Source organism: Colletes latitarsis, chromosome 11 (assembly GCF_051014445.1).
Source record: "Colletes latitarsis isolate SP2378_abdomen chromosome 11, iyColLati1, whole genome shotgun sequence".
NCBI lineage: Eukaryota > Metazoa > Arthropoda > Insecta > Hymenoptera > Colletidae > Colletes > Colletes latitarsis.
Window position 1 is genome coordinate 31,171,902 of NC_135144.1, and position 23,446 is coordinate 31,195,347.

The 23,446-nt window shown below is 35.7% G+C and overlaps 2 protein-coding genes and 1 pseudogene across 3 annotated transcripts in view; 2 read left to right on the plus strand and 1 right to left on the minus strand.

Moving 5' to 3' along the window:
• Dh31-r (Diuretic hormone 31 Receptor) overlaps positions 1–23,446 on the minus strand; it is a 153,367-nt gene that overhangs the window by 57,739 nt on the left and 72,182 nt on the right. The gene's annotated exons all lie outside the window — the stretch shown is intronic.
• LOC143348489 (UDP-glucosyltransferase 2-like) lies at positions 14,081–19,111 on the plus strand. The gene is made up of 6 exons (XM_076778727.1): positions 14,081–14,142; positions 14,751–15,190; positions 15,483–15,902; positions 16,609–16,840; positions 16,932–17,157; positions 17,293–19,111. The coding sequence occupies exons 2-6, from the start codon at positions 14,780–14,782 to the stop codon at positions 17,567–17,569; spliced, it is 1,566 nt and encodes a 521-aa protein (XP_076634842.1). The 5' UTR covers positions 14,081–14,142; positions 14,751–14,779; the 3' UTR covers positions 17,570–19,111.
• On the plus strand, positions 19,042–21,990 carry LOC143348174 (UDP-glucosyltransferase 2-like; annotated as a pseudogene).

Genomic DNA, 23,446 nt, shown 5'->3' on the forward strand with positions numbered 1-23,446 from the left:
AGAAAAAGGAATCGGGAATCGCATCTGCCCTGAATACATATAACATAGAATCGAAATTAAATACTATAAAGTATAAATATAGATAATAATCATAGTTTCAGTATTAATTATTACACGGTATGTATTATATATGTATTAATCGGTAATTTAAGTATTTATTTTAAAGCTACTATCCTCAGAAGTTATGATTTTATTTACAATACGGATCACTTTGTTTGCAATAGCTAGATGTACACCGATTACCCGGATGACGAAAATTCGCCGTGTACATGGTAATCAGTTTGGCGAGGAACTTAATAACTATAAACGCAAGCTGGCTCTTTCGTAGTTCGTTATTGATGCGTTAAATCCAATTTGTTAGGCAGCTTCGCGTAAAATAATAGTGGAAGTTGCGGCGCTCTCGTATGGAAATTCGATTAGAAAACAACGTTGATCGATCTTCTCGTTTTAGAAACCGCGATTTACTAAGGCAAGCTTGCCTAAATTCTGCCTCAGCTATATTTCAAATTCAGTATTAATTGACACCCGCAATGTACTTTACAACTAAATATCAACTTTCATGCGTCAAACAAGAGAATATTCCCTTCGGTAAAGAATTGCATTTTACTTGAATTAATAGGACATCGAGGTTTCGAGATCGAATAAATGAGAAAAGCAAGAAATGGTCAAACTGGTCTACTACCGAATTTATTCGGACATTTTGGATCGTGTTTCTTCTTGCTCCGACGTTGGATTTCCATTGGGAGAAGAAGAAAACGAATAATTTCGTCTCGCGGATTACGACGTCGCAACGCAATAATAAATTCACGAAATCGTCGTGTGTGCTCGTAATTTTTAATACTAACGTTAGTTCTATACTTAAAATATATAAATGATAATCTTGTACAAGAACCGGATGTAAATGTGTATTTGCGATCGAGATTGTCGAGTAATAAAATTGAAACGCCGAACAGATGGAATTATATCAATAAGATTTTTTGCAAATTAGTCGATCCGTCGTTAATGCAGTTTCCGGCTAAATTTATTAACACGTTTATGGAAGGATGATGCTTGAGGACTAGAGATGCCAGACGGAGTCCCGAGTGCACTCATTCCACTTTCTCACACTATGCCAGATCGCGCGTACGCGAGCTCGCAGAGTTTCGGAGAGTCGACAAAGGCAATCTGACGCATGCCCTCTTTTTCGATTCTCCGAAGTTGCCCGAAATTATTTCGGACCATATCGTGGGAGTCGAGAGGGGAAGTATACCATAATAAAAATACACGTTTTAAGACCCCCTGATCATATTTTAACTATTGAAAAAACAGAAACTTTTTTTATTATTCCTATGCTGATATATCTGGCAATGTATAACGATTACTACTGGCTACTGTTTGTCTCTGCTGGCCTCTGCTGACCACTGCTAACAACAGAAGGAGACTCCTGACAACCTCTGATATCATATAATGACCGCCACTGGCCTCTGCTGACCACTGCTGATCACTGCTGATACTTCTGACATGATATATAGGTATAATGTAAAATGTAGGCTGGGAGAGGCTGGCAGTAACCAGTAGTAGCCGTTATACGTTGTCAGAAGTATTAGCAGTGGTCAGCAATGGTCAGCAGAGGCCTGTAGGAAAATTAAAATGTGAGTCTTTCTTTCTCGACTCCCACGGTATGGTCCGAAATAATTTCGGGCAGCTTCGGAGAATCGAAGAAGAGGGCATATGTCAATTTGCCTCTTTGTCAACTGTCCGAAACTCGTCCGAGGTCACGTACGCGCGATCTGGCATAGTGTGAGAAAGTGGAATGAGGTGTCCCCGGTGCACTCAGGGCATCTCTGTTCAGGACTTGCCTGTTACGCAATCACGTATCCTTAATTAATGTAAACGTCGCATGTTCCACTTGTAACTTAAATTACACGCGGATGCACTTTCCGTCGCCCGTTCTCCACAGCCAACAGAAATTACCGGCCGAAGGTTGTTCTAATTAACGTGACTAGAAACCTGATGGTTCGCCACGATGTGACGTTACCCCACGTGGAAATAATGTGTGACGCGGATGCCTTCCGATATTCTAACTCCTGGATCTGGAATTTCCATTCCTACGATATTCTGTTAACGCAAAACGTAACTTCAATTACGTTCAATTATATTTCTAACCGTTTATACGCACCGGTATCTTAATGTAAACTTTCTTTTTTTTATTGTTTCCATGCGCGGAATCACACGTGTAAATACATATAAAATGAAAATGTTTTTTTCCGTAACATCAAAAAAACAATAACGTATTTATAACATTTGCTACTCTTATGAAACAATGCAAGATTTTTAATATTGATTTGGCTAATAATTCTTCGATCTAATACCAGACACCGCTATTTAAACTTTGATCCGATCTGTGTGTATTGCGTGGTCATCGACTCCTTTTTTTTTTTTGAACTAACGGAGCTAACGAAACTCGAACTGCTCCAAAAGAAACAGTTACGTTGAAATCTCCTTAGCGGCAGGTAAAGTCAAAATAAATATTAAAGGAGAACGAAGAAATCGTCCTAGTGACTATGAAGCGATAGAAATCTTTCTAGAAGAATATTGCGTGACACCGTCAAGTTATGCAATTTATAAATATATTCGAATTCGTTTTGTTCTCGTGGAAAGTGACTTTCTATCGTTCAATAATAAACATAATCGAATGTAAATTTGCTCGACATCCATCGACGACCAAGGCTACAGCTATTTGTTACCGATCCTTCGCAAGGTTTGGAAAAAACTGTAGTTACTATAAATTATAATAGTAGTTTATAATATTAAATGGAGATTTTAATTAATATAATTCTTTCCGTTGCTATAATTTTTTGGTGACATCTACTTCTGTAGTAATAAACAATCACCATTTAGTAGACAAATTGCTCAATATTGTCAATATATGTTTTAACAATCACAATACACTAATTTTCTATTTCTAATATGGGCACATTCAAGATGAAATAAGAATTAATAGATTTTAATTTAGATATTATACACAATTGTCGCAACTATACTCGCATTAACAGCTGCAGCGTCACCTAAAGGAGCTTATGTTAAATGTAACGCAGGTTAATATAGGTTTCTGAAGTACCGATCAAAAGTTTGAAAATCCCATACGGATTTCCAATTCCATCAAAATCGAATGTCCTGATTTTTGCACTGATTTAATATACATATATCAAATGTTAACAAAACTATATTTCGTTTTAAGAGTTACTTTACGAATTAATTCTGATTGTCAGTATTGGTAAAAAAAATTCCACCAAGGATCGCAGTACGTTTACAGAAAGCGAAGGACTATAAATTTTTATTGACTGTGGAAATATTTCATCGTTTGAAAGATAAATCTTTGTTTGCGATTTCGAACTTTTTGGTCGACTATCGGAGCTTTGTAACTCGCGAGCCAGCACCAGCCGTATTCCATCCTTTTTTTTCTTTTACGGGAATTCCACAGTATGGGATTAACTGGAAAGCAATTCCATGTGTAATCAAGCCCTCCAATAGCACGTAAATTTATTCTTCAGGAGCGTTCGAAATAATACAGAAGTTTAAAAAAATCCTGATCGTGCACACTTTGATTTATACTTATGCGGAACTCTGAAGCAATAGATTTAAATTTATTTAAATTTTCGGATTAACGAAATTCGTGGTGTCATAAATAAAAATTTTGTAAATCGTTAAAGTTACAGACGCGTAAAGTTGAACATAATTTGAAAAATTACTCCAAAGAGTGTCCGACTTGGCGTGGAACGACCCTATCGCATCGAAGGAAAACTTGTATCGACGTACAAGAACGACATTTTTAAATATCGAGCATATTATGCAATAAGTTTATTACTACATCATTGTCACTGATATTATGTATCAATGGATTAAAAGACGGTAAACACGATGTAAATACATAAGTAAGATAAGCCTGATCGACCTTTCATCTTCTGCAATGGAAAATCTTTTGTTACCTATAACCGATTTTATTACATCGTGCTGTTCATTCGATCGAATATTTAAATTGAACGTGTTTATTTTAAAATCGTAAAGTTTTGGTTTTTATTAACACTAAAAACGAGTACGCAGATATAAAGATACAACTTGGACGACTTTTATTAACAAGTGTGATATCGATCGCGAATATAACGCCAGAGTTTGCAATTCCCGGTCCGGAAACGAATGCAAACGAATATTTTTTTATTTTGTTAGCTTCGTTTAGATACGTGTAAATAAAATAAGGAAAAATCGTCGGTGGTCCGATAATAATTAGTACCGTGAATGACTTTGGAATCACGTGAGCGAATCTTCGAATAAAAACTGTTTAGAGGAAAAAGTGTCATCGTACGATCGTTCCGACTTTTTCATAGATGAAGTCAATTCGAAGATACGAAGGTCGTCCATTGTTTTTTTTTTTTTTTTTCATTTATTACATCTCACGCTTTTATGTTTATCGGCTGATAGCTGAGCTCTTAAGACGAGTGCAAAGACCTATGTTACTAGGTCAATCTGGGTCATGGAAGAACGATTATATAATAAACTTACTTCTTTTACATTATCCCGGTCGCTTCTTGGAATTGCTCATCTCGAGAAAAGCTTATCCCTTCGTTTAGGTATCAAAATTTCCAAGATATCGCCGACACGGTCTCGTGGGACTGTAAAAGAAGTAAGTTTATTATGTAATCGCTCGTCTATGATCTAGATTGACCTTGTGTTATAGGTCTTTGCACTCGTCTTAAGAGCTGCTATCAGCTTATAAACGTAACCGCGTGAGATGTAATCAAAATAAAAAAAACAAGGACATCCTTCGTATCTTCGACGTGACCTCACCTATGAAAAAGTCGTAACGATCGTACGATGATACTTTTTAAAATTACTATAATTATCACTATTCGATTTACATCGTTAACTTTCATTTGGAATCGAGGTAAGTTGTAAATATAGTTACTCTGATAGTTCGTAGTCGTTTCAATATATATTTAAATGTGTTTTCATCAGTTTTTCTATTAATATAGATCGTAATTGTCACCTCTTAACGATTACTTTGTATCATCATTAACGTAATCGACGACGCGAAAGAATTAATTGGATTCGTCCAATAAACGAAAGAAAAAAACCGATTTATTATATGTTATTTGAAAATTTGAGTAATCGTGACTCGGAATTTTTTAATTCGACCAATTATATAAATGTTTGAAAGATAATCTCCAGCGTCGTGACACGCAACTTGGAAAATATATTTAACGCTGATTATTGCAACATTCTCAATTTTCTGTTTTCAAACGTGTACATTGTATCGACAACTGTCTGCATTATAATTAATGCCATTTATACCTTTCATTTTTAAAGCTTATATCACAATCGTATTTTACTGTTAGCGACGGTCGTAACTTTCGGTATAATTCAATGTCGGATAACGAATTATTAATCTGAATGGTGAGTAAGCGATCTTTCGAGTCAGAATTGCAATCCGAGAAAACATTGCACGAGAGGCTTTCCGTGCCATTTACAACTTCTGCAATCGTGTTTGTACGAGAACCGAGTAAAACGCAAAAAATTTGCAGAATTTGATACAATTAAATCTCCGTTTTTCGTCTAAACTGATAAAATAAAAACGGAAAGCACGTAATCATCCAAATGATTAATTAATTTCACCGCCTCCGAATTATCATTTTAATTATTACATTGTACGATTGAATCAAATTGAGCTTGAAATTCGTTTCAATTTCAAACATCGAATTTTGCTGTCTTAATCGGCCAGCCTCTGTTGCTATTAATTAAAACTCTGACTTAAATTTAATGGAATAAGAGCTCCTCCTTCGTTAACGTTTCGAACGAAGGAAGGATCGTTACTTAAACCCAGAATTGTCGGTCCTAGCACAGAGACTCTTATTTGGTAACGTCTGGATCTGAATATTTTACATTTGAAATAATTGTAGTATTAAAACGTCTTCCTTGTAAAGATTGGTCCTAATACCTTTTTTAATTAAGAATGTTAAAAAAATAAATCTTTAAGGGAGCGATTTGTTTTGGATAGAGTAGAAAATGGTCTAGAATTTTAATTTACAGTGTCATAGACGCCGTATCCTTCCCTTCAGATTTTTTCGAAACAAATATCGCACGTATGTTGCTCTGGGTTTAGAAGCCGTACTTGTAGCTGTTGCTCGCTTTATTGCTAGTGGGAGACGATACAACAGGTATATGCCACCGAATGGCCCTCGAAGGACCATTTTCCAGAGATCTCGGGAGTCTCAACTCCGTGGAGTTTCAGATCCCTCACGATTCTGTCTTGTCCTTTTAAAGTATCGACGTACCTATTGGAAACTTCTCTCGTATAAAATGGAACAGTCGTTTCTACCTAAAAGCAAACGTAAAAATTCATACGGCGAAAATAAAATTACAAAACTCGAAAAAATGATTTATCTTTTATCTTGCGTGTTCTTTTCTCCAATATTTTCTTTATTCGAATTTAAATTAAACGTTTACTCGAAATTATGGCTTTCCATAACGAATTTGTTTCCGCATACGAAACTCACGTAAGCGAAATTTGATTTACGCAATGTCTATTGGAAGCAACAAGTTTTTTCAATCCTATTTTATCCACAGGCTATATCGTACGATTTGTGTCCATTTTAATAATAAATATGTCGTCGAAAATTATTTAAACGTAAAACGATAACTGTTCGTCTATGACACCCCCTGCGTTTCATTCACGATAAATGTTTCGCTATCGCGTATGTGTCTTGATACCTGAAATAAAGCAAAACCGCGAGAAATTTCCTTCGCTGATGACGGACACGTCGACCGTGTTGTGTTATCGTATCCGTTGTCACGTTGCGTTTCATTGTTACGCTGACACGTTGTGAAATGTCATCTTCCTGATATTGGAATGTCGCGATACGATAAACGTTTCCCTTTTCCACGAATCCGATTTTCAAACGCCTACGATGAAAGATCGGTTTTTGAGCCACCGCTTCGCCTGATCCGGTTCCTTTCCCTCAGTCGACGCTCCGTATTTATCGAAACGCGAATATCAGTTCCGGGTTAAGGATAACGAGGTACCATCAACGAGTAGAATCTGAACAGGGTCGAGTATTTTCTATTTAGCCGCAGGCCACGCGATAAAATGTCTGACACGATGAGGCTCGCAATTTTTTATAGGACAAATCCTTCTTGGTCTAGATAGTTTAGCTCTCGCTAAAAATCCTCATAAATTACGCTATACGTAGTGTGTTTCAGGGGTGGCTCTAGGAATTTAAATTGGATATCAATGATACTTTATATTTAAATTCTGATTCAATCTTAGAAAATAATGGTTACTATCCTTACTACAATTACTACCATCTCGCTATAATTTTTTAACGAAAATTAAATCGGATAATTAAACTTTAGGAGATTTCTCTTCTCGCGTTAAAGATAAAGATAACATTTGCATAGTTAAGTGCCGGAAAAATGCTTCCGTAAACCAAGTAGAAACATTGCGTTTTTCTAATGTAACAAGAATTTGTAAATTTTTTAAACGTTTTAAATTTCTATCTTACTCAAGAATTATTCGTGTTTAATGCATGGAAAGATCGCATCGTCGACAAAGCATTCTAAAAATGTTAAATTAACAAAGACGATATATACTACGTACATACGTATGAAAATAATTATTTAAAGGAAGCAATAGAAATATTCCATATTAGAATTGCACGTGATTCAATATCACGTAAAGATTCAATGAAATACTTAATTTTTAAATAGCAATGCGTCAGGGTAAGTATCATTGACATAAGGTCACTCAACAAAGAAACGAATGTGTCAAAAAATTGTTGTGTCAAACGATAAGACAATTATTACTGTAATGAAACTATTTTCGGAATTGATAATTCGTCTGGACAGATTAAAAACGAATACGTTTACGAACTTCCACGGACAAGGTCCTTTCTTTCCTCAGACATTTCAAATTTTTATACGTACAGTTACGATAGCCATTCAAGTACGCGTATTTGTTATCTTAATTTTGTTATTTTTTAACGGAATTTCCTAGTGCTTCGTGTCGCGAAATAAACAATACCTACGAGTCTTTTTCCTTGTGTTTTTTTCCGAGAGAGGAAATTACGCCACGCATTAAATTGAAACAATTTATGCTAATTAATGTACTTTCGATAATATTAATTTCTCACGAAATCTACTGTAATGATAAATGAATTATTAATAATGTCCGATCACGAACACGCCTCATGCAACAATTGAAAACGAAAAATACTTTTCGACGCGTTTCTTTAATACCAATTTAATTGTAAATATATAAATGTATTAATTATCGCGCGAGCAAATATCGTCGAAATTAATTTCTTTAATATTTTTATAATCGTGCAATCAGCAAAGTCGCTATGTTAAAAAATTTTCAACAACAGCCACATTTTTGTTATTTAATAAAAAATTATATTTCTGGTCGTTAAGCGGTAATTTTGTTACAACGTTGATCGTGATTATGTTCGCGGAAAAAATACAAGGCCGAGCGTTTAATTAAACTTTGTACGGTATTATCGCAAGATTTTTAATGGGCGATTATTAGAAAAAAAAATAAAACTGGTCAAACAGGGAGAGGATCGATCGCACTACAGGATCGATGGTTGTTTCTCTGCTCCGTTGAAAAGCTGGTCTGTCTATCCTCTTTGATGCAGCCACGCGATGCACTTTATGCTGCATGCATCGGTCATTATCGATTCTCGCATCGAGCATTAGGACGCCAAGTGTTGTGCTTTTCGTCCTTCCGCAAGGATCACGAAGAAGATCGTTAAACTAACGATTTTACGAAAATATTTCAATTCGAAGGTTTTAATTCTAAAACAACGTTATAAAAATAATAATTAAATTGAAACGTTTAACTTGACAGAGCTAGCTAATAAATTAAAGTAAACGGCACTGCAAAAAGAACTAGTAAAGGCGCGAATACGATTGCTCACCGAGATATAATTATATTGGTGATCTAGGGTTAAAAGAAAAAAAGTTATCCAACAGATAGTAAGCGTTAGTTTCTAAATAAGGACCGAAATAAAATTTTAATCTGCACGGATCAATGTCTCTATGAATGATGCAATACTGATTACACAATGAGTGGCCAGACTACTAGTTACACACGTTACAAGTACATTTTAATTGATAAAACGGGCGTTCTCAATGGAGTCAAAGTAACGTTGCCAAGGCAAAACTTTGAACCGAGAAGCGTCGAAGAAAGAAAAAAAAGATGAAAATTTCGCGGCATTACGAAGAATTGGAAGTTATTGTTAAAAGCTGTAATCGAAGCGTATCGAGAATAATGAGATTTTACTAAAAATATTTCTATTTTTGCTGAAACGCAATTAAATAAACACGAACGGGGGTGCAATGGTAATTGTAAAAAGGAAATTCTCTTTCCTAACCGTGTTATATTTAAGAACGAAAGAAGAAGATCTTACGATAAAAATGAAGATTCAGAAAATATAATAGTAAAGGGTGGAAATAAATATAATTTAAGAGACAATTAGTTGTACTAAAAAATACTGATCGGAACTCGATGGTAGAATGAAAGATAGTGTTTTTTGTGCAAAATATGAATTGCTAATGATAGCAGAAAGTAATCGATGTCTAGAGAATCTGCCACCCCGCCACCGACTGTTTCAGAACAGTTCACCGAGATGACCAGCGCAAAGAGGTTATCCAATTCCGATTGGTTACGACAAACGCAAGTTTGTCGAACTTGCTGACTATAAGAGCCAGTCATGGACGAGTCGCGATTCAGTTGGTCCCCGGGGGTAAATTACGATCTTTGCTTTTGAGTTGACGTCGATTCGCCACGACGGAGTCTGCGCGTGCTGGTACCGGTGAAATTTTTTGAGGTACATATCGTTCCTTTGCGTCCCCGAACGAAACCAGTGAAACGGTCCGTTTTCACCTCACGTTACGTAATAATAATCGATCGGAAGATTCAAAATCGCTGTGGACTATAAGCTATCCGACGTTCGAGGGATTTATACGTTCGTTGACGAAGGTGACGTGAATCCCGTAAACCAAGTCGAAACCGTAGAACCGTAATTCGGGTGATTCCTCGTGCAACATTCAATGGAAAACTGTTAGAATAAACTGTTTCCGTGCGGGACCTCGTTTTCGAGAGGTTCAACATTACATATTTGTTACCTGCGCGTCTTCAGAATACGATGTACAGGTTACTATCGGACAGAGGGTGATTCTAATTGTAAGTACGAAAATAAGTCGAAAAAAAGGAATAACATTTTCCCATTTGAAATTTCGTTTACGAGAAAATCGAGTTTAAAAATTGTTTCGAGCCCTCGCGTAGCATGATCATTTTCGTTTACACTTTTATTGTTTGTCCGTATCGGTCGAAAATACGTAACCGTGTCGTGAATACGTTGGAAGCGTTAGGAGCTAGTAATGGGAGCGCAACAACAACAGGAGCCAAGTCTTACAGGCAACGATTTCGAAATCGTCCAAACAAAAGGGTGATACAGGAAACAGAGCAGAGATTAATTGACTGCGGTGCATTTCATAATTACCATAAATCTGGTGGTCGTGGAAGACCTGTAAATATCGATACAGCAGTTCTTAATACCGAATAATAATAAACGTATTATCAATACATTTTCAAGTTCGATTTTCTCGTAAACGAAGCTTCAAATGAACAAACTTTTATTTTTTTACGTAGAATCACCCACTACCCGATAGTACCACTCGTCGATAGTAACACCCTCTATATTTTCTAAATAATTAATTTATTACACGAGGAATCGGTGAATGGACGCTTACGAGGGATCGTTCCAAAGTGCAATTCGTTAATTTCGAGGAAACTTTTATTTATTTAGAATGAAAAATGTAATTCGTCCAATGCTTTGAAAACTATTAGTATTTTCGATCGATTTATCGGATTTCAACAGAATAAATTGGTTTAAATAATAGATTAAAGGTTAGCGATACTCTTCCGAATTTTTCTGGTAAAATATTTAACGACGTCTGCGAAAATTTGTGTATGAAAACTCAAGATCAAAGTATAGGAACACGAGTTTCTTAGAAATTTTAATTTCGTCATTGTAATGTAAATTGTTTTATTTATGGTTTACTCACCTATACCTGACACAGTACAATACCTGTGCACGCAGTACAATGTTATTCGAGATATCACCACTCATCGATCATAGTCCAAGGACTCCAGCTTGCACAAAATATAAATATCGATACGTTTAACGAGAAAAATTAATGAAAATGTACTAACTTCAAATGTATTATTTGCTGATTACTCGATTTGCTGGATTACTCGTTCAAAAATACGCAATCTTCGAGAAATTGAATCACGGATGCTTTTCACGACAACTTTGAGAGTCGTTTTCATCCCATTGGTACATTGTCGATTTAATCGTTTTGTAAAAAAGCGTCTCAAAAATTACATTAAAATTAAGTGTACTTCGAAACGTCGATAGTAATATCTTGAGAGTAACATCTTCTTGAACTTTTAACTTTTGGTATATCTCACTCGACTTTTTGCCCAAATACCTTGACATTCTCGATGTCTCGCTTCGTATTTTATCGAACCTTGGCAATTTTGAAATTATTCACACGTAAACAAACGCAAACTCGTATACATGGCAATTGTTTATAATATTTAAGAAATGCTTTGTGATCCCAAAAACATGTAAATATTTCCAAATTTTATCGATTCAGGCGCTTTGCAGCTGTACAGAATCAACACAACCTAAACCAAGTTGAATTTTCAATCTACGAATAGATAGAGTTTTAACGTGATTTATAGTTTCAGAAATTTCTATCGTTTGTTCTATCGTATAAAAAATTTTATAATCGATGACATACACGTCTGACAATGTTATCCCAGAGTTTTAGCGAGAGACAGGACTATATTTGCACCGAGTGTCTTCAGCAGTGTCAGTATCGCGTACAATTTGCAATCACCGTCGCGTTTCAAACAATCTAGATAGGCGTTACAGCTGTTCGGTGCATCTATTGTTAACGATACGTAAAACGTAGGAGATTGAAACGGAAGACGAGCATCGTAAACGTTGAGACGTTTCGGGAGTACGTCTTTAATATCGACAGATTCTGTTTCAGTTTCCAGTGTGTTACATTAGAAACGGGCCACGTTACAGTTATACCGCTTCTACGTAGACCTAGTATAGACAGCAGCGTAACTAGGGGAAAGGCGGAGGGGGGGATTTGCCCCGGGCGAAACTTTTTTTTAGACGATACTTTTGGTCTGCGGCAACGAACAAGTTTTATTTGTTTGTTAGAGAAAAGCGTTCTCCTTTTCGAACAGAGTGATTCGAGTTGAAAAAAAAAGAAAATATTTGATCAAAAAATGCAGTTAATTTTTTTCATTCGAAAAGTAGACGCGATATCCCGATTTATTCACTTTCCTTGTACGATAAAGTCGCGAAGTATAGCTTCTTGATACAGTGCCATTTGGTCTTTGATAAACTAAAGATTATCAGTGTATTATAAATTTGGTAAAACACAACTAAATCGGAACTAAAATCACGATAGGCGCGTGCATAATGTATGGATCGATAACGTAATTTTTCGACGGGCAACTTGGAAGAGTGACAATTAATCACCATTTTATCGTTTCATTTAAAGCTGGGATACATATTATCATTGATTATTTATTTTATCGAAAATAGTGAGTATCGAGAACAGATATCTCGAAAACGAAACTTTAAATTGCAATTACAATCACACATCACTTTTTCGAATTACCATAGAAATTAGTATAATATTACCGGTGTTTTAGAAGTGAAATCACGTTTCATTACCGTTTAAGTAGTATTTATACATTTTTGTTCCATCACTGTATCCAAAAGCTGTCATTTAGATATTTACTGGTTCCGTTTCTGTTTATTCATCCTTCTTCCTGCAATACCTAATTTCCCAAAGCATTTAACTTGAAAAGACAAGCGTATTATTCTATTAATTCCTTCCTCGTACTAGACATCATATTTTCGAAAAATAATCATACAAGATAATACTATTAGTACTTCTTATTTGAACCGTGTAATTGCATCTAATAATTATCATTTCTATTTAAGATTCCTAATTCTGCTGATTATGAAACTGACACGTGTTATAGTATACTTTATAGCATATCAGAAAATATGTAAGCGATAAAATCAATCTCTCCGGTTTTTTTGCTTACGTTTAATTTCGTAATTACAACCATATTTACGAACCTCGTTAATAATTACAGCTGGCCCATAACCGGACATTAGGTTAGACCTCTTATTCGTGGTATGAAAAGATAAAAAAATTTAACATAAAGACAATTTGTGACCTTGAGGAACTTTTACAATGCTTTGATAAACTTATGTAAGATATCCTTGCCAAACCGAATGTCGAAACGTAAACAACAAAATTTGCATTATAAGAATGGTAACATCGGAATGTGTTTAAATGAATTATTATTCAAACTTCGATAGTATGTTCCCACAATACTGTAATTTCAATATTATACTTGTACTTATGTAGGAACTTATTTTAATACATTATTAAGTACTCTTCCGTTGTCGATAAGAGTATAAATTATCGAGTAATCGAATCATGAATTTTCAACGAACAAAACAAACGCGTCATTTTTCTCTGTCAAAAGAAGTACCGAAACGTACATTTATTCGGTAAATTAATAAAATTTCTATATTTATTTAATCGCAAGATGGTGTGATTATAACAAGGAAGAATATTTTAAAATTTACTAAGGTGGTATTTTTTATGTAAAAATGGACATTTCCAAATCGGTTTGAGAAACACAACGCGTTCTAACTTGGTTTCTTTTACGACACACTGTACCATTCAATTTGAACAAATTAACAACGTAAACTGGTTTTTGGATAAAATATAATAAAAACGTAACGTTACGTTACCGGTGCCTCGGCTTTTGCCATGAAAAATGCGACATTGTAATGTATCATCGGTCACAATTATGTTAATAACCTGGATAAAAATGTCGCTATCTAGCTGTTCATTGCTATACACTGTGTAGATAATCATTGGAATTTAAACTACCGTATATATTGACCAACGAGTGAACAGAATTGTCGATCGAATCATTTCCAAGTGACAGTCGAAGCTCATCATCAACGAATGACAAGATAGTACATCTGGACGGTACAATAATTTAATTATCCGATTAATGTTGTAGGAAATTTTACATCGTACAGGCTTAATATATCGAATTGTTCTTCAGTTTTTGAAATAGAAATCAGAACAGTGGTTAGGAGTAGAATTGTATCATCGAAGGTGCTTCTACAAGATTATTCTTTTTATAATTTTTATCAAAATCTAAGCATTAAAATGGTGAATAAATATTAAGAATAAAAAATAATTGTTGCCGATACGGTTAAAAATGTACTTATTTCAGCAAGTGCCTGAAATCATTCGAAACTAATTGAATACTGCTCACATCGCTATCTGTAGCTTTCATTGACCCAGTCCTAGACAGGCCAATTGGTTTCGTTTCATTGATAAAAAGTAGAATGACTTTCATCGTCGCGTGCGATATACTCGCGTAATCTTTCATTAACGTATAATAAAAACTAGCTTATGCAATAACCGAGACGTATCAAAAGGCGTTAAAAATTCATTAATAGCGATGATAAGAGAAAATTGGTACGGTGTTACGCGTAAAATGAAAACACTGGAATATATTGTTAATTTACAAAGGAAATATGGATCCAGTCGTTTCAAATCGGAATATTTAATTGTTTCGGGTACAGAGGACGAAGGAAGAAAACAGCCAAGGGAAATGAGGCATCTGAAGATTTTATTTTTCTTGGTGTTCGCCTTCTCGATACACCAAATCGAAGGGTACAGAATCCTGTGCCTCTTCCCTTACAGTGGACAAAGCCACCAAAGGATGTTCGAGACTCTGTGCAAAGGACTGGCGGCAGAGGGACACCAAATCGATATGATCAGTCACTTTCCATCGAAAGCACCGGTCGCTAATTACACGGACGTCGTCGATTTAAGAGGGACAACGGAAAGCGTAATCAACAGCTTGTCCATCGAGACCGCGAAAAAGTTCAGAAACGACGTCATATATTATCTGACTAAGGACTTTGGTGCTCCTGTTTGCGAATTAATGGGTTCCGAAGTATTTCAAAATTTCATTAATAATCCACCCAACGATCCACCGTACGACCTGATGATAACAGAGGTAAATATATGCTCGACTCGAAGTGTAAAAAATGCTGTGATAATATTAGGTCGACCAGTAAGTCCATAGGGCTCTCAACCTATAAATAGAACGTAATTATTTTGTGGTAGGAAATATCTTTATTGTATAACTTGAAGCTTATTCCCAATGCGTGGCAAAGAAACTTATTTACCATATATTTGGGAGACTTACGTTGATCGAGTATTTTTCACGATCGTTCTTATTAGAAAAACACTTGATTGCTCGTGATGTCACGAGCTTCTAAGGGATTAAACAATTTCTTTATTCGCAGTATTTCGGTTCGCCGTGCTATTTAGGAGTTGGCTATCGACTGAAAACTCCCGTCGCCATCACTGTATCTTTTCTCGATATGATTTTCGTCGATGATTTTATGGGCAGCCCCATAAGCTACGCTTTCTACTCCGGGGGATTCAACGATAAAACTACGATAACCACGTTTTACGATCGGTTAACGAACTTTATAACGAGCTTCACGGATTTGAGCAAATTTTACTATTACTCGTCGAGTCACACCGAAATAATGAGGAAGTACCTGGGCCAAGACGTACCCGATGTCAGAGAACTAGAGAGATCCGTGGTCCTGGCTTTGGTGAACGGACATTATAGTATTACTGGCGTCAGACCCTTAACTCCGGGCATCGTGGACGTTGGTGGACTCCACGTCCTCTCTGATAACTCCACATTGACACCGGTAAGTTGGGAATGAAAATCAGTAAATTATATCCCTGTTTTGTATGCCAATCTCTACACGATTTTATAATTCAATTATTACTGTGTTTCGTTCAAAAATACGTAATACGTTCTGTGAGGCCCATCGCCTCCAGTACACATTATATTTTCGGTAATGAATTTTTTTCTCGAAAATACGTACGATTTCGGGGCTATGTCTCTTCGCCAAAACTTATCGTAATTGACCCCCGAAACTGAAAATAATTTTTCCAGAATGATTTGAAACTTTTCAATTTCGCCGACAAAATTTAGCCACCTACCTACCTACCCCCCGTCGATTTTTCTTAAAAACTCGTTTTTCATTTTTAAGAAATTCGTTCGACGTCGTACGGAAATGTTCTTTGATACTTCTTTATAGGTATTTAGTCACCTCCGAATTTCAGGTCGGTATGACAGTCAGATTGGACCACGAAAATCCGTAAGGTGTATATGTATAAGGTCTGCTTGTATACCTCGTCTGTGATATACGCTCATCGATCGACATTCGATATCCCGTCGTCTAAGGTTTCCCTCTTCTTTCTTTTGGCATCTTTTACACAGGACCCCACAGTTCTATTCGGATTATTTGCGTAGAATTCGTTTAAATGGCGCCTACCGAACGATTCGTACCGAATTCTTGAAATTTCAGAAATTCGTCAAGTGTAATTAATCACCCCTTCTCGATGTAGGCATTGAAGTCTTGGTTGGACTCTGCGGAGCACGGTGTGGTGTACTTCACCTTGGGATCGTTGATAAAAATCGAAACATTGCCGAAAGACAAGGTGCTGGGCTTGTACGCGTCGTTCGCAAAAATTGCACCGGTGAAAATTCTAATGAAGTCGACCAACACCACGAGACTACCACCTGGTCTTCCCAGCAACGTGATGACTTTACCTTGGATACCTCAAGTTCCAGTGCTCAGTAAGTCTAAAACTATAATACATTTAAAAGAACACTTTTCCCATATATACAAGCGAATAAATTAAAAGACAATGCAACCTATTTTTCACAGGACACAAAAATACGCGAGCGTTCATAACTCACGGTGGTCTTATGGGACTCCAGGAAGCGCTCTATTACGGAGTTCCCCTAATAGGAATACCAGTATTCGCCGACCAAATGAGAAACATCGACATCTTGATGAACAAAAACGTCGCAGTAAAGATAAACGACGATGAAATCAATGAACATAGCATGGATGCTGCATTGAACGCCGTTTTATACGATCCAAAATACAAGTGAGCATTCACCTACTTCCCCTTCCGCTAAATCCAACCAGTTTAAATAGAAAGAAAATCTTAACGAATCACAGTAAAATCTTTATACCGAAGAATGTTCTATCGGAGTTATTTGAATTTTCTTTTCTATTCTAGGGAATCGGCGACAAGGCTGTCGAAATTGTTCAGAGATCGACCCTTGAGCCCAATGGACACAGCGACGTATTGGATCGAATACGTGATCAGAAACGGAGTCGAACCCTTGAGATCGCCAGCGATGGATCTGTCATGGTGGAAGTTATACTTGGTCGACGTTTTCGCTTTCCTAGCCCTCTGTTCTTCGCTCGGCGTTTATCTACTAATGGTTCTGTTGAAGGTTGTACTGAAGAAACTCCAGAACGACGACGCGAAAAGTACAAAGAAATTCAACTGACGATTCGTCGATTTTTAGAAAAAGACTTTCGCAAAGATGTATATCATTTTCGTGAATTCAAAGTTTTTTTCTTTTTAAAGACTCATCACAGTGTCTTCTTCGAGTGTAATTCGATGATAATATCGAGTGGCGACAGACAATTCACAAACTTTGTATATTGTAATTTATAGAACGTCCAAGTTTTCACATTTTTATCATTTTTAGGCTCGTTTTAGTTAGTTACTTTACGAATTTTTACGGAACAGAAACAAACGAACGATATTAATTAATTCGTAACTGTCTGTACGATGGCTCTAATTCGAGGAACGACATGCTTATTATTTAATCATTCACGCTAAACACGATCATCTAAGTTCTAGGTAGATATAAGTATTTTTTCTACTTCACTGTACGCGTCGACAATTTTTAATCTAAGATATGATATAATTTAACTGTTACACGATGCATCGAAACGCGATTACGACGAATGTTGGCGTATTTTACTCATTGTTAGGAATAAAGTATTCATGATAATAATGTACCAACGACGGTGGTAAAATATTTTACTTTACCGTCAAGTATTTTAAATACGCGTCATTTAATTTACAAAATCATTTGTACAAAATTGATAGAAACTAATATACATTCTTAGATTTGAAGATCCAGGAGAGAGTAAATTTCTGCGACAAATTTTCCTCGTCGAAATAATACTTGAATGTTGTTCGAAATGTACGACGAAAGGAGTTGGGGAATGTTCTTTTACAGGATGATTTGCAAACACTGGCAGTCTCGAAGAAATTATGAAACGATGGTACTGCTTGCACAGGCGATGAGATAAACGTTTAAAATGGCTAACGGAACGGCTACACGATCTTAACGATGAGGCTTTTAACTGGATTAACAAACTACCGGAAGTTTGTACAAGTATAATTGAATACGGAGCGTACCACGTTTAATTGTATTAAAAATGCGTAAGCGTTTGACAAGTTCTTGAGAAGTTATTAAAGTTTCAAGCCAACCGTGAACTTAATGTTCTCCGTAATGCTTTTACCTCGAGTCAGTATAAACTATGGTACTTCGACAGAGAAGAACTACGATTCCAACCACTGGAAAAATTTTTATCACGACGAACGAAGACGAAAAATGAAACGTACGAAAGTCCTTTCGTATAAAAAATATAAATTATGCCGTGGAAAATGTATTATTTGCAAAATTGCTAGACGCAAAGGGAATTTCGTGAATTTTCTTTTTCCATTCTTTTCGTACATGGATAAATTTCAACGCTAGTTTACAAGTAAGGTGGTATCGATTGAAAATGTCGTTAAATTTATTCTTCTTAATTGTAGAGCCGAAATTGCTCGAAAAGCAATTAAAAGATCTGTCAGAGAATTGACTACGGAATATACACATTGTGGTCGCTGAAATAATGTAAAAATAGACTTTAGAAATAATTGTGGCCATAGTTATACCGATTGTCAAGAAAGCTTAGAATTATGCTAAATTTCTCAACGAGCGTCGACTATGGCACGCTGAAGGACGTGACAGTAACAGAGGTAAAAAGAAGTTCTAAGCCTGGAGAAACAAGCTGAAAATGAGCTACATGGAATTAAAAAAATGGTATCCTACCTATCTAGGACAGCTAATTAATTATGCGTGTTAAAAGGAATTCTAACAATGGATTTTTTTCTCTTCGCGAAAATTTCAATGAATTTTCTTAAAAACGGCATTTTTTTTTTTTATCACAGTGTGCCTGACATCTTAAAAATTAACTGCTAAGTTTAAAGTGTGAATATATTAGGAAGAAATGGCTGAAGAATTAAATGCACCATTTCCTTAATTAAAAAAAATTTTGCATTTTATGATTAAAGTCCCTTTATAATTGTATCGAATTATAATCCCTAAGAATGATAATTTTAGTCCAACTGAACACGCAGTTGAGTCTATACAGGGTGTTCGGCCACCCCTAGGAAAAATTTTAATAGAGGATTCTAGAGGCCAAAATAAAACGAAAATCAAGAATACCAATTTCTTGATGGAGGCTTCGTTAAAAAGTTATTGACAATTAAATTCAAAAATTTCAAATCGTTCTGGAAAAATTATTTTCGGTTGCGGGGGTCAATTACAATAATTTTTGGTGAATAGACATACCCCCGAAATGTTGCGCATTTTTGAGAAAAAAATTCAGTACGGTCTAAACGTTAATAACTATTTAACGAAGCCTTCATCGACAAATTGGTATTCTTGATTTTCGTCATATTTTGGCCTCTAGAATCCCCCATTAAAATTTTTCCCATCCTGTATAATGATAACACGAAGTCGAGAAACAAGTAAAGTAGATTGCATTACTTGTAACAATCAGGGCAATAATACTGAGAGCCTTGCACAAATATTTACATTATTTGATGTGCAGAATTTATGCCTTGCTCGTTTGTTTCTACTACTGCTGTCAGATAAAGTTAGAGGAACATTTTCCGTTATTGTATTTTGAGTATTTCATACAGTAGCTTCCCCAGAACTGTCCTTAAATTAGGTTCCTAGATTAGGATTCTCGTTAAAAGAGAATTCTTATCGAACAATAAATCGTCAGATTGGATTTCTTGGTTGAAAAATGTGGCAAACATTTTTCCAATTCATACGTTTTACAACGGACAACCATTGATAAGATCGTTAGCACGAGACTGAATATTTGATTTAAATACCGTCGAGCAAGTATGATCTACTTGCAAACAAAGGCATTCGTAGATTAGGCTCCTAGTAGGACGGATTATCCAGATAATCTGGATATTCGAATGTTCGGAATAATAACAGCATAATCCGTATAATTGGAGCAATAATGAGAAACAAATACAAAATACTACAATTTTTATTTAAATCTATTTTAATACTATGCTCCAGAAACTTATACATATAAGATAAGCCTAAAACTAATTTTTTTTGTTAAAAATAAAAATAGAGACGGTTTATAAATTTGTGCATGATTGTTGCAGTTTTTGGCTCTCCTCTCAACATTCAATTATTATCGTTTAAATTCTTTTTCACTATAGAAATATTCTAAACGCATAAATTTGGACAGCATTGGCTTTTAGTCGAATCGTTTCTATGACACTTGACAAATTTTGAGAATAATTGTTCTAGAAAGTAAAGAGAAAAGGGAAAGAATCAAAGAAAATGACACTTCTGAAAATGAAAATACCGATTCTATACACCTAAATGAAGGTTACAGAATATCGTGGCAGTTTTCCTCCAACGGGGAAAGCCGCTTCGCGATGTTCGATGCTCTCTGCAAAGTATTGGCAAAGAGAAGGCATCGTTCGTAATCGATACGATTAGCCATTTTTCGAGAAAAACGCCGATCGCTGATTACACGGACATCGTCGATTTAAGTGGAAACGCGGCTTAATACTCTAAACGTAGAGATTGGGAAATCATTGCACGGTAAAGTAACGTATAATATTGCATCCGGATTCGATGGTAGCTTATGCGAATTAATGAGCCACGAGAGGATGCAATAGTTTATCGGAAACCCATCCAAAAATCCACCTTACGATCGATCACATAGGTAAATATGATTTATACTAAATTTACTAATCTAATATCACAAACTATCGTTTTACTAATAGTTTCTTGTATTCGCTATCTTGGCTCAGTTTGCTACTTAGGATTTGCCGGTTGCTATCGCTACAACTTCCTCCCAAACGCCTAATATCGACGATTTCATGGCTAATCCTGCAAGATATCCCTTTTATTCTCGGAGATCGTACGACAAAGATGTGCTGACCACGTTCTCCGATCGATTATGGAACTTCCTCTCGAGTTGCGAGCAAATGTATCAATTCTATCGTCGCTAAATCACCGCTAAAATCGAGACGATGAGAAAGTATTTAGGAGCAAACTCTTTCGATTCTTCGAATCGAAATTTTTATTTAGCAAGGCTATCGTTCGCTCCTTGAGACTAACAAATCATAAATATACAATACGTAGTTAAAATGTTGAAAGCGATATATGAATGATTCACTATCTAAATCGAACATTTTAATATCGAGAAAAGAATTTTTCCAGGCTCGCGTTGTTCCGTATTTCGCTTCTTTTAACGCGTAGATTCACATCCTGCGATATGGCCAAGTATTTATGAATTATTTTCTAAATATAACACGCAAGTGCTTGTAAAGTGTAATTTATCGGGTGTTCGTGTCGTGGTTTAGGGATTGCAGAGATGGTTGGATTCGGCGAACCATGGATCAGTGTACTTTGCATTGGGTACACTGATGAACGTTGAAACGTGGCCGCAAAGCACGATACTAAACTTGTACGCGTCGGTCGCGAAAATTTCGCCGGGGAAAGTTGTAATGAAATCAGCAAACACCACGAAACTACCCGCTGGTCTTCCCATCAACGTGCTCGCGTCGCCTTGGATGCCACAGATTTCGGTGCTCACTAAGTAAATAAATTCTTAACACAAACTTTGCGATCAAAAACCCATAGTTTCTATTATTATACGTTAGCAGGCAATAAACGAGGACGATAAATTGAAAATTACTACAAGCATTTGAAATCGTTGGTAGGCTTATTTTCGTCAACTTGGAACGTAACATTTAAATTTAAAGAATTTTATTCTTTCAACGATGTAACACCACTTTTCAACACGAAAGCTTTACACGGAACTTTGATTGTTTTGTTTCTTGTATAGTTAGATTTCAGAATATATTCAGACTCTGTAAAGATATGAAATTTTTTATGGAACGTAATCGTAAAGTCACCGAGTCCGTGTGTAATGTTTCTTGGTTGAACCGAATAAAATTAACGAACCGTACGACGTATTCTTCGCAGAACACAAAAATACATACGTACGTATATCGCCCTTTTGCACGATCCAAAATACAGGTGAGAGTTAAATGTGGGGTGTCTATTAAAGAAGAATATATCGTGGATAATTTTCTCGTATCGAAGAGAATGAAATCCTTCAGAAGAATTCACTAAAATCCTCTATGAAAAATCTATTTAACGTAGTTCTATTTTCATTCTATTTAAGAAACAGGAAAACACCATTTACAATAAGGATCATTTCGAGCTGTCTAAATGATTGCATACTTTATCTAATCTTCTCCAAAACTGAAATAAACGTTTATCTACCTAGAGTTTTTGCACGCTGCTCTAAAAATCGTTTAAGAACTCCGGAATATCGAGAATTTTATCTTATCGTTTAGGAACGCTGTTATCCAATATCAACCATCGACAATCGCGTACAGATTTCAACTCGTTGAAACAATCACATGCGTAGCGATTCGTTTATTGCGTGAAAACGATTTAGACAAAATCCGTTTAAATCTTACTCGAAACAACATGAAACAGCTACGACAGGCATTGTTACGTATATCAAAATATTATTGGTGAGGATTTCAAATAGAAATATAACGTGTAAAATTCTCTAGGGAAATCTGTTTTCCAATTGTCCGATTCGCTTTTCAATTTTAAATACTTGACAATTCCAAGCGAAACGCCAAATCGCTACAAAACTAAGAAACTTTAAACACCGTTTAGTAGCGATCTTGTCAAACTTTTCCAATTTCATTTTACCGAATAGTATTTAATGAGTTTCTTTCTTCTTTTCTTATTAACGCATCGATTTCCACGGTAGTTTTATCAAATTCTAGCGTGGCAACTAGAAATAAGTCATTTCTCTATTCATAGCGTCTTTAAAAAATAATAGTCTGTGAGTGAGTAAGTGTAAACCATGCATAAAAATTATATTTCAATGAAAGCAATATACAAACATGTGTCATATATATGTATAATTAGTCTTGGACAATATATCCGTTAAATATCATAATTTCTATAGTTAAATACTAGCTTAAAACTTACGTTTACGTAAAAGCTTTTAAAAAAATGTTCGTCGACATT